This window comes from Hypomesus nipponensis, chromosome 8 (genome assembly GCF_054491055.1).
Source record: "Hypomesus nipponensis isolate SF chromosome 8, ASM5449105v1, whole genome shotgun sequence".
Taxonomy (NCBI): domain Eukaryota; kingdom Metazoa; phylum Chordata; class Actinopteri; order Osmeriformes; family Osmeridae; genus Hypomesus; species Hypomesus nipponensis.
In genome coordinates this window covers 11,970,316-11,988,500 of record NC_140368.1, presented here as the reverse complement: position 1 = coordinate 11,988,500, position 18,185 = coordinate 11,970,316, and the positions used below count along the sequence as shown (strand labels likewise).

Sequence of the window (18,185 nt, the reverse complement as noted above, 5' to 3'; positions counted from 1 at the left end):
GTGTTTGTGGTTATATATGTGTCTCCCATCCCTCCAGACCCTGCGCCCTGGTGCTGTGTTTAATAGAAAGTGGAGTGATCGTGTGATAAGATAAACATCGTGGCTCTCTTAATTAAAAGCTAGCAGGGGGAAAAAAAGAAAGAGGCCTTCAGATTAAATGCCAATCATGTCAACACGGGAGCTAATGAGAGAAACACCTCGGGTACAGAACGGAAGGGCTGCAGTTTAAACACCGCAACCAGGAAGTGGTTCCAGTGTAGTTAGGGATTCACTTTCTGCCACGACACCTCGCAAAGGGAGGGGGGAGTGACAGATCTGGGACAGGCCGACAGGCGCTGTGGGGTTGCTGTTTTGATGTGGTACACACACACACACACGGTCACACATTTGCAGACTGTACACACACACATGGACACGCAGACATGTTCAGATACACAACCACACAAAAAAACTAAACACACAAACAAACAGACTAACACACACTTGCAAGTAGGCAGGCCAACAGACAGGCGCGTGTACACACACACACACACACGAGGATCACCAGATCATTACCAGTGTAGCCCTCGCAACACACTAAATCAGTACACTTGTGATTGATGTAATTATAAATACCTTTATTTAACACACACACCAGCTTAGAGGAAAATGACTCATACATTTTGAGAAAACACATTAAAGCTCACAACCTGTCAAATAAATCTATCCCTTTTAAAGATACCAATAGCTATCTATGATAGCTGTCAAAAGATACCCCTATCTCCCTCCTTCTCTCTCGCACAGTCTCTCATTCCGCCTCTCCCTCTCCTCCCACCTCTCTCTCTCTTTCTCTCCCACACCCCCCCCCCCCCCTCCCTCTTTCTCTAGGCAATCAAACCTCAGGACATGCCAGACAACAGGACAGAGGATTGGGGCCTACCGTTGTCCTAGCTCCAGTGAAGCAGTTAGGGCTTCAGCCATGCACAGCTGAGTCTACTAAATCCTATCCAGGAGTCATTCACAGGCTTGGTCTGCTCTGGTGCACAGTGTCCATCAGCCATGCCAAGATAACGACACACAACACATACCACTTAATGGGCATTTGACTTTGACTGAATGTCGGCTGAAATGTGTAAGAGATCTGGAAACATCCTTTGATAGGAGTCCAACCATTTTTAATTTGTTGATTGATTTTGTGTGGGACGACACACAATGCATGTCACGTCGTGGGTGTTCCACCTTACTTTGCGCGACTGTTTCTTTGACGTAAAAGTATGGGAGATCTTGAAAAATCCTTTGTTAAAAATCCAAAGATGTTTTGATCGGTGACTGACTGTGGCGTATGTCATCTAACCAACCGATCACAGATGGTCCTCTGCTCATCGACCAATCACAGGTCCAGTCATGCTTCCTCAACTGGGCTCAGAGCTCCTACCACCCACAATGCAATAGGCCTGACAGGACCGCACAGGACGCCCGGCCCTAATCTGATTGGACAAGCCTTGTCGTGACTGCTAACGGATTGGACGGCCCGCTCCGGCCAGCCGGCGCATACTTAAGCAGATGCTAATGTTCTGCCTTCAATCATAATCATGGCGCGCGAGAGAGAGAGAGAGAGAGAGAGAGAGAGAGAGAGAGAGAGAGAGAGAGAGAGAGAGAGAGAGAGAGAGAGAGAGAGAGAGAGAGAGAGAGAGAGAGAGAGAGAGAGAGAGAGAGAGAGAGAGAGAGAGAGAGAGAGAGAGAGAGAGAGAGAGAGAGGGCGATTGACACAGAGGCAGACAGACTCAGAGGGAGAGAGGGGTGATGACAAGGGCTTGGGAGGGTAAAAACACAGCCGCAGTCCCTCTCTATTTATTGACTCCATCATCAGGACATCATCATCCACTTGACCACTGCAGCCAGGCGTAAAAGGGTCTTGTTTGAAAAGGGAAGAGCCTGAATAGCTGAAAGGAGAGACCCAGGCCTGAGCGGAGGATGAGGGAGAAGGCAGTCATGAACCTGTAACATCCCACAATGACCCACGAAGGAGATCGTTACCACCTGACTAGACGACACGGGAGTACAGTAGAGTACACACATGTAGTCAAACGCAGAGGTTGGGCTGAGACCAGCATGAACTAGGAAACCTCGGATTCCCGGACCAATTTTAAAGGGGGAAAGCACAGCATTGCAACAACTGTATTTCAACAATTGATATTGACCGAAGCTGGATTTGTGAGAGCACACCCATTGGGTTGGACAGAGACCCACCCTGGGTTGGACAGAGACCCACCCTGGGTTGGACAGAGATCCACCCTGGGTTGGACAGAGACCCACTCTGGGTTGGACAGAGACCCACTCTGGGTTGGACAGAGACCCACCCTGGGTTGGACAGAGACCCACCCTGGGTTGGACAGAGATCCACCCTGGGTTGGACAGAGATCCACCCTGGGTTGGACAGAGACCCATTCTGGGTTGGACAGAGACCCACCCTGGGTTGGACAGAGATCCACCCTGGGTTGGACAGAGACCCACCCTGGGTTGGACAGAGACCCACTCTGGGTTGGACAGAGACCCACCCTGGGTTGGACAGAGACCCACCCTGGGTTGGACAGAGACCCACCCTGGGTTGGACAGAGACCCACCCTGGTCAGTACCGCAGGAACCCCTTGATATGAGGTGACACCTGGAAGACGACAAGACAATCAAGTTGCTCAGATAACATCCACAGCCTCAAAGGAAATGAGAACTGGGACTGAGATTAGAAGAGAAAAAGATTTGACATTTGTGTGATTTACTGCTTCAGGTGGAATTGAATCACTCTCCGCGCACATGCGCTCCCGAGTTTGACTTTGACAGAGAGGTGAACCCTGCACTTTTCAAATATTGTCTATTAAATCAATCTGCTCGCCTAAATGTCCTCCCTCTCTTCCCTCCTCATTCCTTCCTTCCCTCCCTCTCTCGATCCCTCTCTCCGACTCTCTCTCGCTGCTTCTCCATCCTCTCTCTCTTTCTCTCTCTCTCTCATTCTTTTCTTCTCTTCCTCTCTCCCTTCTATCCCACTTTTTCTCTCCTCGCTCTCTCGTTCTCTCTCTGCTTCTCCACCTCTCTCTCTCCTCTCCTCCTTCTCTCCCATAGCCTGCGCCCTCTCTCTCTCTTTCTCCCCCTCAGTCTACAAAGCCAGGTCCTGCATATCTAGAAGGGATGGCTCCATGCTTTCTAAGAGGGACTCTATTAGAGAATGATCTCTCTGGCTAAAGTCAATACTGAGAGCATCCAGCAATTACACTGATAAACACCCTGAACTAGATGCAACAGAAGCAAACATGTACACGCAATGCAGAGTGTCTGGGCTTAATTAAGCAAATCTTAATTAAGATTGTACCCAGGAATAAAGTCCACATTGTTGATAGCTTCTCAGATAAGAAGCACACAGGCAAAGTCAAAGCACACACACACATGTACACACACACACACATACATACACACACACATCGACAAGTACACACAAACTCACACACTCACACACGGACGCACACACACACACACACATACATACACATGGACACACACACACTTGCACACACACATGCACACCCACAGGCAGGAAGGCACATGAACACACACACACGCTACAGGCGATGAATGCACGTGCACGTGTGTGAGTGTGCATGCTGACAGTGCAGAACAGAAATCCTAGAGAAAGAGACAAATCAATGAAAAGCGGGTGGATGTATGATGGAAGCAGAGGCGCTGTTGGACATCAAACTCTACTAGGGCACAGGCCCCTATTCATATCCCTTTTTACCTTTCAAGCTTGCTGCGCACAATGCCTTACTAGGATATAGAAATTCGCCTTGCTTAACCCACTACACAACAGTTGATGTTCTCATTCATTTGAGCGCAAATACAGTTTTTTTGAGCTTCATGTACTATTGTTTTTATGTTTCAGTCAAAATATGATGTTGGTAGGCCTTTCATTTAGAAACTTTTTTCTAAAGCCTCTAGCCTTTTTTCTTAGCCTACCTCAATTCTGACTTGTGTGCAGAGTTCGACACCTGGACTTCTGTGTGCATGCTGCAGTGGCTATTTGGTAAGCTCAGAAGAGCGCGTTGACATGGAATTGTGTGGGCATCGGTTTGTGTTTTCAGTGAAACTGCTTTGATTTTTCAAGCGTTGATTAGGATACTGTGTTTATTTTTTCCGGGATTGTCAATCAAAATGAATGCACTGACTGATAAAGTAAATTGTTAAAACTCAAACTTTAAATTGTACTGGGGCACAGCAGATTTATACTGGGGCACTGGCCCCAGTATAAAGGGTCTAACGACACCCCTGGTTGGAAGGTATGCGAGAGGGTGCGGAATGTACGGAAAGAAAAAGAAGAAAAGAAAGAAGAAAGCATATCAAATCAGGACAGGGGGAGTCACAATGACAGAGTCTGTTGCCCTCCTCTCCTGTCCTCCCTCCTGTCCACCCACGAGCCTCCCTTCCTCAGCTCTACCATACGAGCCTCCCTTCCTCAGCTCTACCATACGAGCCTCCCTTCCTCAGCTCTACCGTGCTCATTCCCACACTCCCTGATTGGAAAATGAGAATGATTCAGCTAAAATTGCAGAGCTCCTCTCCTGCAGCCTGGAAACAGTATCATCTGAGAACCATGATTAAGATAGAATAATCAGAGGAGAGAGAGAGAGAGAGAGAGAGAGAGAGAGAGAGAGAGAGAGAGAGAGAGAGAGAGAGAGAGAGAGAAATGGAGTGTATAAAATGAACTCCTGAAGTCATTCCCTTCCTCTCTGGAGGATGAATGGGATTGGCATTTGTCACTGTGGTGTGTGCCGGCTGAAGGAAGAGGAGAGGAAGGAGGGATGGAGAGAAGGAGAAGAGGCAAATCGATCGAGGGTGCGAGCAGATCGTATGGGGGCAGAAAATGGGATGAGCTGGCTCACATTCAATGGTAAGGAGCAACACAACGTCATACACAGGCTGGATCCGGAACAAATAGACTGACGTCTTTGCCTCACAAACGCGGAGACACCGATTGATCCGAATATGTACCCTCTACAGAAGGGTACATCTTTTTTTGTACCCTCTACAGAAGCAGAGAAAGCCTCGATACTGCTGACGCCACAGTACCACCATGCAGACGGCGTCCCCACAATTTCTCATTCGTTTCAACCTGCTCTTCTACAACCATCGCGAGGGACAGTCTTCCTGCTGGAACCATCACGAGGAATGTTCTCTCTGCCCTGAACCATCGCTACGAAACGTTCTACCATCCAGAATCTTCCCCCCGGGAACGTACCGGACTCAGTTCTGGAACCATCTCTCCACACACACGAACAATCGACATGCGGATGTATGTTCCCATGACTTGACGTGGTGCCCAACCCTGCTGTGGAAGCGTTCCAAGCTCGCTGTGATCAGAGGAGCGAGGGGGGGCCAAGCCCTCGGTGAAGGAGAGGCCGAGCGCTGCCTCTGTATTCACCGCCGCGAAATAGTCCAGCGCTCGACAAGAAAACTGCAGTTCTCTGAGCGATGAGCTGAACAAACAGAATGTCAGACCACATCGAGCAGGGCATGCAAGTAGACAGACAGGTGTTCATTTACACGCACGCACGCACACGCTCACACACTCATACGGTCACACACACACATACTTACATGGAGGGAAACACACCCACGTTAACATGTGTACAAACACACACACACACTGTATGTGTACTCATGTACCAGCACTCACAGGCATAGGTATACAAACACACACACACACACACAACTAATGTCCAAAGATTGCTGATCAGCATTTGCTGTCTGGTGCTCATATTCCCCATATCACAGTGCAATTACTGTGTGTGCCCGGACAAACAGTGATTAAATGAGACACAGCCATCCAAACAGTCATCCGATAGGTAAATATCAACACTGAGGTTACATGGAACACTACACAGTGAGAGTCCTCGTCATTAAAACGCCATTAGGACGAGGCAAGTTCACATGGGACTCCAAGCACAATGTGGCAGCAACTATAGAAAGTGTCGACACATAACGGAATCAATCACGGGTGACCATGCATGTTTACTGCCAACTGGGTCATCAACGCTCTGCGTGTCACTGGTGTGTGAGCGTGTGTATGCGTGTGCGGGGGAGTGTGTGTGTGTGAGCATGTACGTGTACATGTTTTGTGTTTGTGTGTCTGTGTGCATGTGTGTGTGTGTGTTTGTGTGTGTGTACGTGGGCTGGAGCATTAACACATTCCAGCCAACAGGAGTGTGGGATGGTGTATATGAGTGTGTGTTTTGCGTGTGTGTGACCGTGCGTGTGTTGGCATGGGAGTGCCTGAGTGTGTAATTGCTAAATAAATCTGTCCCGACACTGCTGAAAGCTTGGAGTAGGAATGAAAGGACCTAAGAATGCACAGCCACAGTTTCAAACCTGGCAACCCTGTCTGAGAGGACAGAGACACGCCAGCCAATCAAATCAGCCCCTTCCTCAGCCACTTTATCAAACGTTACAAATCGACCAATCAAGCCCTCGTACAACGGCCACTTAGCCAATCAACAGGCAGGGTTAATGGTGCTAAATCAAATCGGGGAAGATTGCAATGGAGGCCAGATGAGCCCATGTCAGGAAATCACTGGGTCTTTGTCTGCTGATTTACATGCTGCAATGTAATCATGTCCAAAAGCCACACAAACAAACAAGGAAGGTGAGTGATCAGCCCTGAGCCAGATAAGAAATGATTGTATGTGTGTGCGTGTGTGTGGTGGAGAGAGGGAGAGAAAGAGAGAGAGACAAAAAGAGAGAGGGAGAAAGGGAGAAAGGGAGAGAGAGAGTGTGTGTGTATTTTAACCACTGCATCATCACTCTGCTCCTCTAATGAAGGTGTCACAGCGCGTGTGTACGTGTGCGCGCGTGTGTCAATCGGTGTGTGTTTGTCGCGCCACAACATATAACCCCGAAGCAGGATCATTCTGCCTTGTGAATTACACAGTGATAAGGTCAGCGTGGATATTAGCGTGCACGCGCGCGCACGTGCGTGTGACATATTTATTCCCCTGCTCTCTGACAGATACCCATTACGAAAGGAGACATTTACTGTGGAGGTCAAACTCGCCCTGGCATTAAAAAAGAAAGGGCTGCAAAGATGGGTCCACACACTCACACACACTCACATGCACGCACGAAACCCGCTCGATGCGTGTGATGGATGTGTGTGTGTGTGTGTTGTCGCGTGGAGAGATCGTGGTGTGTCTGTATGGGATCAAGTGTGTGCTTGCGTGTGTGAGAGTCTTCTCTCCCTGATAAGTGCCTGTGTGGTTCCCCCAGAGGAACCCAGCTCCAGGTGTCCTAGTGTGGACCTCCCCACTGTGCCCTGAGTGCTCCAGGCCTCCAGCACCTAGGACAACCAGACACTCGATGCCGTGGACGACAACACCCGACGTGAGGGGGGCAAGCATGGGCGGGCTGCGACAAGGACACTCCTCACCATCCTCACAGTGAGAGAGAGTCATAGAGAGAGAGAGAGAGAGAGAGAGAGAGAGAGAGAGAGAGAGAGAGAGAGAGAGAGGGAAGGAGGAAGAGAGAGAAATATAAAGAAGCCAGTGGCCAAAGGGAGAGAGAGGGGGCGCAGAGAGAGAGAGAGAGCTTTCATCGGTTGTTTTTGTATTTATTTTTTGGGTTCATCTGAGCGGTTTGTTGTTGCCACATATTCCGGACAGTGCTGGCTGTCATTCCTTCTGTTGTTTTTCTAATGGGTGGTTTTCTGTTATTGTGCTTCTAGCTCTGGCAATACGATTGTAATGACTGTCATGTTAAAAAAGCTGAATTTAATTGAATTGAGAAAGAGAGAGTCTGAGAGAGAGAGAGAGAGAGAGAGAGAGAGAGAGAGAGAGAGAGAGAGAGAGAGAGAGAGAGAGAGAGAGAGAGAGAGTGACTACTGGATCATTGACAGAATGGGACGGGACACTGTCAGGCCATGAAGAGATGAAAAGGACACCCAAACACCCCCTCACACCGCATCTGTGCCTGTGTGCGTGCAGGACATGCATGCACACTTCAGAAAACTCTAGTATCACTGTCAATATTGACCAGAATATTCCATTTCCAGTTGAAAATGAAACACTCAGGCCATGCTTCATCTCAAGTTCTCTTTGATGAAGGCACCCGCTGAAGTAATAGAGCTGACCCACTTTCAAAATATCAATAAATGTTACAAAATATATTTTCCTTAATGGTTGTGTGCATTCGCACCCATCAGTAAAACCCTTGACCCTCCTGTGCTGTGTATTGCATGTTGTATAGGCTACTCTATATTGAGTCAAGAGAGAAAATACTGGAAACTATTTTTTGGGGGGGAAAATAGAATGCCTAGTTTCTGTCTACCCTGCTGATCCAGGTGGATGTTTGTACTGTATTCACAGATGTGGGCTCTCTCCCACGCATAAACACACACGCTTACACACACACATACACACTCACTTATGAAAACACACACACGCACGTATGCACACACCCCACATGTAAACAGACACACACCCATCCACACATGAAATGCACACACACACACACACACACACACACACACACACACACACACTCGCACACCCACAGAGAAAAACTTCAGAGGGATTAGCTAAAGCTAAACCCAACCATCCACTTCAGCTGAGGGAATTTATTATAACAGAAGGCAAAATGACATTTTTTTTCTCAGGCTGGGTCAGAATGCTGTGTCGGGTTAATACACAGGACTGATTTACAGGGGAGAGAGTGTGTGAGAGAGAGACAGAGAGAGAGAGAGAGAGAGAGAGAACAATGGGAAGAGAGAGAAGGAGAGAGGAAAAAACGGAGGGAAAAGGAAAGAGAGGAAGAGAGAGAGAGAAAGAAAGAGACCAAAGGAGAGAGAGATAGAGTCTGTTTTGGATGGATGGATGCCCTCACCTCCTACTATCATCACCGCTTTTCACTGATGGTGGAGAAATGGAAAGATGGAGAGGTGGAGGGATGGAGGGGTGATGGAGGTGTAGTTTCAAATGGAGTAAGCGCTCCTGTGAAGCGTACAGGACTCCTCTATAATAATGTGACCGAAACACAAGTCTTCAGTCACAACGTACCTCTTTACCCCTACACACACACACACACACACGCACACACACACACACACCACACTCTGAACATCAGAACATCTGTACCCAGCTACACACGCAAACACACACACCACGCCCCGAACATCGTAGACTACAGCTTTACCCCCTACACACCCACCCTAAAGGCATCTGATTAGACGACACTAAAAAAACAGTTCAGGATTTTGCGGAAGGAGAACACCAGGGTATCACCATTTTGTCGTTTCCGGTGTTTTGCCAAAAACAATCTGATCAGTGTGACAGATCAGACAACTCTCTCTCCCTCTCTCCATCACCGTCTCTCCCTCTCTCCTGCACATCTCCCTCCTTCCTTTACCCCTCCTTTCTTTACTTTACTACCAGAACCGCTTACCACCGCAGGATCTAATAAGCAGTGCTGGAACGCTTGGTTTCCTTAACGCATCTCTACTTAAAGGTCAACATCCCTCTCCCATGTACAAGGTCTACTTGCCATGCAAGATTCAGCTCTGCTTCCAGCAGGGGAGCGACAGGCTAGATTTACTGGCCTGCCTCATTCGGACGTTCCTCGTCCAAGTAAATCTTCCACTGCAGGCATGACTTAGTGGCCAGCCTGCCTCGTGGTGCAGAGTCAGACCAGCGCTTGCATGGGCCAAGAGCTCTATCGCACGTCTCCCAGAAATGCGTGGCTCAGTCCTGATGCTAGCCAAAGAGCCGAGCCTGAGTCTGGAGGGGGTGAGATCCGGAACCTGATGACTGTCGTCTGCCGTGCCCGTGATGAGACTGTGCCTGAACTAGAACATGAGGCCGGGTTCTCAGGGCTTGATGAGGGAGCGGAGAAGGACAGACACACTGAGATGTGATTCTGAGAGAGAGAGAGAGAGAGAGAGAGAGAGAGAGAGAGAGAGAGAGAGAGAGAGAGAGAGAGAGAGAGAGAGAGAGAGAGAGAGAGAGAGAGAGAGAGAGAGACAGAGAAAGAGTGGGAATGAGAGAGAGAGAGAGAGAGAGAGAGACAGAGAGACAGAGAGACAGAGAGACAGAGAGACAGAGAGACAGAGAGACAGAGAGACAGAGAGAGCAAACGAGAGACAAAGAAAGAGAGAGAGAGACCTCAACACCCACATTATAATTCAGAGAGAGAGAGAAGCAGCGACACCGAGATATGCTTCTGCTTCGCTGACATTTTCCCCCAATCCTCTCTAATGCGAGGCGATGTCAGAGGACAGTGTTTGAAGTAGCTGACACACACACACCGTCATATATTAACCCTCACAGGTCCCGCAGCTCATCCATGCTGTCGATTAGATCCTGCTGAGGGGGGGATGTGTGTGTGCGTGCGTTTTCATGTGTGTCCCGGTGGGGGTGTTTATGTGTTAAAGTACATTGGCACTGTGTACTAGTGTGTGTGTGTGTGTGTGTGTGTGTGTGTTAGACTGAGGAGCACTGTATGTAAGTGTTTGTGTGTTGACACCCAGGTGTAATAGGTCTGATGGATGTCAATGAGAGAGCTGACAGTGGCAGTAATTGTCATAAACAACAGCAACAAGGTGACTGGACACAAATATCCTGACAGCTTCATCTGTCCAGTCTTCAACTGCGAGAGAGAGAGAGAGAGAGAGAGAGAGAGAGAGAGAGAGAGAAGTTAAGAGAGAGAAGTGGGAGGCAAGAGAGTAGCGAGGCAGAGGGGGAGAGAGATGGTGGGAGGAAGAGGAGAGAAAGAGAAGCCTAAATGGAGAGAGAGAGAACGAGAGAGAGAAGAGAGAGAGAGAGAGAGAGAGAGAGAGAGAGAGAGAGAGAGAGAGAGAGAGAGAGAGAGAGAGAGACAATGACCGAGAGAGAGAGGCCGTGTCTAGGAACACAACAATGATGTTTGCCCTTGTCCACTGTTCTGCCACTGGCGAATCAACATGGTCTTTTCTGCTGCCTCCGCTCCACAGTCCCTAACAATGGCTGCCTGTTGGCAGAGTGGAAACTAGTTGTGCCTGTCAGACTGCCATCCCCTGCTCTCTGACACCCTCCGTTCCTCCTCCTCCTCCCCCTCCTCCCAGTCGTAAATACTGGCCTTCGTGTCCCTTCGCCGCACCTCTCTGCCGTCTCCCACATTTTCATTTCCATCCCCCCTTCCCCCCCCCCCCCCCCCGCTGAACCTTGACCAGACCTTGGTCCCTGGGCGGGGCCATCCCAGCAGGGACGCTGGCAAACGGAACGCTTCCACGTCTTCTCAAGGTCACAGGCATCCAAACACACGACGGCACGCGTGGACACACCAAGACAGACACACACATATGCACATTGCTCACAGAGGGTTATAACTACGATGGGCAATTTACCTAAAACAAGCCGGGATGATGGCCAAATTCCAGATAAACACAAGCACACGCGCACACACACGCGCACACACACACACACACACACAGCGGAGCCCTCAGGGCCGAGGTTCTGGCAATGCATCATTACCCTCCCTTCGAGGTGATTCCATATCCCAGCATGCATTTCTCATGTGGGGAAGAAATTACCCCTGGGCCGTGCTGAGAGCCAACTGAGTGTGTCCCCTCTCTCTCCCTCCTCTCTGTCTCCCTCTCTCCCCTTCTTCATCTTCCACTTTCTCTCTCTTTCTCTCTCCCTCCTCTCTGTCTCCCTCTCTCCCCTTCTTCATCTTCCACTTTCTCTCTCTTTCTCTCTCCCTCCTCTCTGTCTCCCTCTCTCCCCTTCTTCATCTTCCACTTTCTCTCTCTCTCTCTCTCCCTCCTCTCTGTCTCCCTCTCTCCCCTTCTTCATCTTCCACTTTCTCTCTCTCTTTCTCTCTCCCTCCTCTCTGTCTCCCTCTCTCCCCTTCTTCATCTTCCACTTTCTCTCTCTTTCTCTCTCCCTCCTCTCTGTCTCCCTCTCTCCCCTTCTTCATCTTCCACTTTCTCTCTCTTTCTCTCTCCCTCCTCTCTGTCTCCCTCTCTCCCCTTCTTCATCTTCCACTTTCTCTCTCTTTCTCTTTCCCTCCTCTCTGTCTCCCTCTTTCCCCTTCTTCATCTTCCACTTTCTCTCTCTTTCTCTCTCCCTCCTCTCTGTCTCCCTCTCTCCCCTTCTTCATCTTCCACCTTCTCTCTCTTTCTCTCTCCCTCCTCTCTGTCTCCCTCTCTCCCCTTCTTCATCTTCCACTTTCTCTCTCTTTCTCTCTCCCTCCTCTCTGTCTCCCTCTCTCCCCTTCTTCATCTTCCACCTCTCTCTTTCTCTCTCCCTCCTCTCTGTCTCCCTCTCTCCCCTTCTTCATCTTCCACTTTCTCTCTCTTTCTCTCTCCCTCCTCTCTGTCTCCCTCTCTCCCCTTCTTCATCTTCCACTTTCTCTCTCTTTCTCTCTCCCTCTTCTCTGCCTCCCTCTTTCCCCTTCTTCATCTTCCACTTTCTCTCTCTTTCTCTCTCTTTCTCTCTCTCTTTCTCTCTCTCTCTCTCCCTCTTCTCTGTATCCCTCTCTCCTTTTCCAGTCTTTCTCCTCTCTCTCTTTTGCCCCCTTTCTCTCTTTCCTCTCTCCTCTCTACATCACTCCCATCTATGGCGTTCTCCTCTCTCAGTGTCTACTCCTCCCTCTACCCTCTCTATCTCTATCTTATCTCTTATTTTGCTTCAATTTATTTTGCATCGCTCCTCTTTCCCCTATCCTCTCCCCTCTCTCCTCTCTCTCTCCATATATCTCCTCGTTCCTCCCCTCTCCTTCCACTCTCCGTCTCTTGCCACCTTCCTCTCTCCTCTTTCTGTTTTTTACTTATCCTTACTGTTTCTCTCTCTCTCTCCCCAACTCTCTCTTCTCTCTGCTCAAACTATCTATATCCCTCGAAATATCTCTATCCTACAATGCTCTCTCTCTTTTTTTTCCTCACTTCTTAAAATATCTCTGTCTCTATTCTCGCTCGCTCTCTCTCCCCTCCCCCCCCCCTTTTCTCTCTTCAAGCGGAACAACAGGATAAGCCTGCAGGACAGGAAGGAGGGACGCGATGATAGTGGGCATCTCTAACCACTGTCTCTCTGCCCAGATCTCCACATGAACTCCCCCTTTCCCTTAACAACCCACTCTGAGAGAGCCCCCAGTCATCCCACAACATAGCACGATAGCCCGCTGAACAAAAGCCAGGGCATTTATTCCAGAAGGGTAGTTCATGACATTGAACAAATAGCCTACCAGCGTGCAGGGATATTACCAGAGCAAAGACCTTCCGTGTGAGATGCGAAAAGGATAGTAAGGCCAAGCTCAGTGTTTGAGAGGAGATTCCCCATGAGGCTAATCTGCGGGTAAGGACACAAAACAATCACAAGAGCCACTCCACACTGCAGAGAGCCTCAATTTCCATTCGCGAGGAGCCAGGAAGTGGCGTGGGTCATCCATTAAACGCAGGGTTGGCGGTTTGGTTCCCGCTTCCTGCCGTCCATGTGTCATGTGAACCCCAACTTGCTCCTGAGGAGCAGTCAAGCAGACGAGCACTTTGATGGGTGTGTGAATGGGGTGAATGAGAGGCCGAAAAAAAAAAGAAAATGCTAGGTGCTTTGTGTACCGTCAAGGTAGAGAACGAAGTACGTGAGGGCAGTCCGTTTACCGCGCGAACACGCACGCACACACCCCTGACTCGCATGTGTCAGACAGGGTTTTCTTCTGAAAAGAGATCCCCTGGGGGTTAGGGATATCGACACACACACACACACACACACACACGTGCACACACACACACACGTGCACACAGAAACTGTGTGCTGCGCAGCCGCTGAAGTAACCCAGCAGCTGGGCTGTGTTGGAAGAAGTGAGCATGGATCTTTGACCACAGACTGTTTGTGCGTGTGAGTGTGCGCGTGGGTGTGTGTGTGTGTGTGTGTGTGCGCGTGGGTGTGTGTGTGTGTGAGTTTACTTCCACAGGCCAGTTAATGTCCATCTCTGAAAGGTCAGAAATGCCAGTGTGAGTCGCTCCACATCACTAAACACACCAGCCTTTGGACGAACACACACACACACACACACACACACACTAAATGGTTCACCCCTAAGCTGCAAATGTCAATGTGTTCACACACTGTCTAGCAAACAGCTACAGCCAGTCCCTGCTCATGATACGGACAGAAAAGCTCAAAAAGAATTTGGAGAACCTGAAGGTTATAACACCCGTGTTTCTCTGGAATATTCCACACTCAAACAGCTATGGAGGTGATTCCTCCGGGACCGCTGATCCCAAACCAGAGGCATGGGAGATGTTCTCTTCGCGTCACATGATGGCACTACAGTGTATCATCATGCTAGCATCACACGCTTCTCACACACACACACTCGACTCTGTCAGCGTGATCCTCCCCTGATGGGAGCTGCGGGAGCCGTCGACTGTGTGTGTGTGTGTGTGACAACCAGCGCCTTTGTGCTTTAGTCGTGTGAGCTCCGCTCTCTCTTTCTCTCTCTCTCTGCCTCCCCTCCTCCTCCTCCTGTGCCCCCCTCCCTCCGTCTCCCTCACCACTACCTTCCTTTATCTCTCTCTCTCTCTCTCTCTCTCTCTCTCTCTCTCTCTCTCTCTCTCTCTCTCTCTCTCTCTCTCTCTCTCTCTCTCTCTCTCTCTCTCTCTCTCTCTCTCTCTCTCTCTCTCTCTCTCTCTCTCTCTCTCTCTCTCTCTCTCTCCCTCTGCCACACCCTCGTTTCTGTCTCTGTGTGCCTCTTTACATGCTCCCACTCACAGCTTCTCCTCATCCCCCTCTCCAACCCTCCCCTCGGTGTTCTCAGCCTGTCCCCTCTCTCCCACCTCTCACTCACTATCTCTCTCCCCCTGTCTCTCTCCCACCTCTCCCTCCCTCTCTCTTTCACTCCCTCCCTCACTCCCTCCCTCCCTGACAGATGGATGATGCTGAGATCTTACTAGGGAGGTGTCTTGTTCTCCCTTTAATTAGAGGAATTATACATGGCAACCCAGGATATATATAAATAAGTCCAAATGAGCTATATTTATTAAAAGACAAGTGCACATAGATGATCGGAAGGTGAGGAAAAGCTGCATGTTCAAGTCGTGCGTGTGTTTGTGTGTGTGCGTGCGTTTGTGTGTTCGTGTGTGCAGACACTTAAGTGTGTCGGTATGTCTGTGTGTGCATGTAGACACCCAAGTGTGTGTGTGTGCGTATGTGTGTACGCATGTGCCGGCACTGGAGTGCGTGTGTGCTTGTTTGTGTGTGTGTGTGCCGACACTTGAGTAAGTGTGCGTCCAAGCATGGCGGCATCAACGGTGCCTCTATGTGTCGTACGCGTGTGTATGTGAGAGAGAGAGAGAGGTAGAGAGAGGTAGAGAGAGAGGCAGGAGAGAGAGAGAGAGAGAGAGAGAGAGAGAGAGACAGAGAGAGAGAGAGAGAGAGAGAGAGACAGACAGACAGACAGACAGACAGACAGACAGACAGACAGACAGACAGAGAGAGAGAGAGAGAGAGAGAGAGAGAGAGAGAGAGACAGAGAGAGAGAGAGAGAGAGAGAGAGAGAGAGAGAGAGAGAGACAGAGAGAGAGAGAGAGAGAGAGAGAGAGAGAGCTAGAGGCAGTACCTGGGATCTTTCTGGATGGAGTCTATGGAGGGCGAGCGTGCCAGCGTGCCCTCGGGGGGGAGGGCGGGGCCTGACTTGCTGTAGGGCGACTCCATGGAGGGGCAGTACTGCAGCGTGCGGTATGGGTCGGCCGAGTACGCGTCCGCCGCAAAGGCCTCGGCGCTGTACGGAGCCCCGTGGCCTATCGTGGCGTAGCTGTTGGCCCCGCCTCCGCGCCCGTAGTTTCCCGCCACGCCGTGACTTCCTGTCCGCTGCAAAGGGGCGGAGTCGACACCGGGGGAGGACGGGGCTACAGGGGGGAGGGAGGGACAGAGGACATAGTTGAGGACGTGGTCGTAAACCCTCTGGAGGAGGTCTGAGGAGCAACCAGGAGGAGGAGGAGGAGGAGGAGGAAGCGGATGGGTAGCAGGAGGAACAGGAACAGCAGGAGGAGGAAGAGGACCGGGAGAATGAGGAGCAGGAGGAGGTGGAGGAGGAACAGGGAGGGGAGCCGGAGGAGGAAAGCGGAGGCGATGAGAGCACAAGAGGACAACATGGAAGATAATTGAATTGGAGGAGTGAAAGATGGACAGATTATGGAGACGAGTGGGAGGAAGAGAAGGTCAAAATCCACAACAGCAGAGGGTTGACAGGGAAAAGAGGGAGAAAGATCGAGTCAAACTAGAGTTAGAAGAGAAGACCGAACCACGCGCGAGCGAGAAGAGCCGCAGCACAGAGCAGAAACACCCAACGGGGCTCACAAGGAGTGTTTCCCTCATGAAACCCATCAGGTAGCACATAAAAGTCAATCTGGAATGAGTCGATAAACATAAGAGTGGAACCGGTGCACATTTTGCATCCTGCCTTTGGCCAAATCATCAGTCATTATTGAGGGAATATTGAATCTGGTAAATATATGAACATGATGAACATTTAGTCTGTTCTGATCAGCTGGTTTGTTCTCGCTGGAGAGCAACAAGCACAAAGCCGATGGTGTAAAGACGGTGTTATGGGGTGGTAGATGGCATTGGATCAAAACATGTGTTGTTGCTGGAACACACCTGTACACACACACACACACACAAGCCTGCAAGCAAGCAGAAACGCCCACAGGGTGTGTGATAAATCTGCTTCCCCTAGAATCGATATGTAGCCATTTCACAACTGAGCCTTTAACACAAGCCACTGATCAGCCTTTTACTGAAGGAATTAGCTTCTTAAACAAACTACACGCTATGGCAGCATACAATAATTTACGTTGATGGTATTGTGTAGGTGTGTGTGTGTGTGCTTGTGTGTGCGCGTGCTCACGTGTGTGCTTGTCGGTGTGTGCCTGCGTGTGTGTGTCTGTGTGTATGTATGTGTGGGTGTGCGTGCGTGTTGGGGATCTCATCGTTATGAGGACACACACTCTGTCACGGTACCTCTACCCTGAGTGGTGACATTTACATGACCTTCACACCCTATTAATGCAGCTCCTCACACACACACACACACACACACACACGCACACACACACACGCGCACACACACTGCCAAACGCCAAACCTGAAAGCCATGCATGGCAAATTTTCTTGAGGAGACAATCTTACACTGCTAAATCCTCAATGCTTTAATCTTAGAAAGGGGAATGTGATGACAGAAGTTACACTCCAAACTTCTTAAAGTCAAGCTGACGATACCCTAGATGCTATGTCATGCAGACAGAACCTGCATGATACCTACTCATTGTGTTTCACTATAGGGTAGGTACATTGTTAAGGCAAACATACATATTACATTATTATGCTTCTTGTAAGGGTGTGTGTGTTTGTCCGTGTGTGTGTGTGTGTGTGCGTGTGTGTGTGTGTGTGTGGAACTAGAATTCCCCTCAACAAAAGGAAACAAGGAAAGTTTTAACTTGTGGGGACATTTTCTTGGTCCTTGTGTACAAGTGCTAATCTGGGGAGGTTGAATGGGTTTAGAGTTAGTGTTAGGGTTAGGAGTTAGCAATAGTTTCAGGGTTAGGTAGTTGGGTTGGGTTTAGATTAAGTTTGGTGTTTAGGGGAAAATTAGGGGAAGATTTTCAACCGGACTAAATTGCGTGTGTGTCTGTGTGCACGTATGTGCGTGTATATGTGTGTGTCACTGCGTGTGTGCACGCGTGTGTCCCCCTCTGCCTCTGTGGGTGTCATGAAGGACGCAGCACCAGGATCGTGAAGAGGTCTCTATCGAGTCGGAGTGCAGCCAGGCCACGCCTTTAAAGTGTCCTGCCGCTCCAGTCTGATCAGCAGCCAGACCTGCAGCACACACTCAGTGTCTGGGAGAGCTGCAACGCACCCTGGACCCCTGGCTGCCACTCTGAGAGGGGGGAGGAGAGGGAGGGAGGGAGGGAGGGAGGGGGGGAGGGAGGGAGGGAGGGAGGGAGGGAGGGAGGGAGGGAGGGAGGGAGGGAGGGAGGGAGGGAGGGAGGGAGGGAGGGAGGGAGGGAGGATGGGAGGATGGGAGGAGGAGGAAGGATGGAGGGAGGGAGGGATGCGAGAGGGGGGAGGAGATGGAGGGATGTTTCTGAAATCCTTTACTGGGAAGTGTACGGCAGATGACGGCAGTGACCGTTAACTGCA

At 50.0% G+C, this 18,185-nt stretch overlaps 1 protein-coding gene across 1 annotated transcript in view; it reads right to left on the bottom strand.

The window, feature by feature from the left end:
- The window catches only part of LOC146275196 (catenin delta-2-like), a 141,576-nt gene that overhangs the window by 44,718 nt on the left and 78,673 nt on the right, over positions 1-18,185 (bottom strand). Inside the window, exon 12 of the mRNA XM_084702970.1 lies at positions 15,604-15,958. Within this exon, the coding sequence (XP_084559096.1) occupies positions 15,604-15,958 (355 nt within the window). The remainder of the gene's footprint in view (positions 1-15,603; positions 15,959-18,185) is intronic.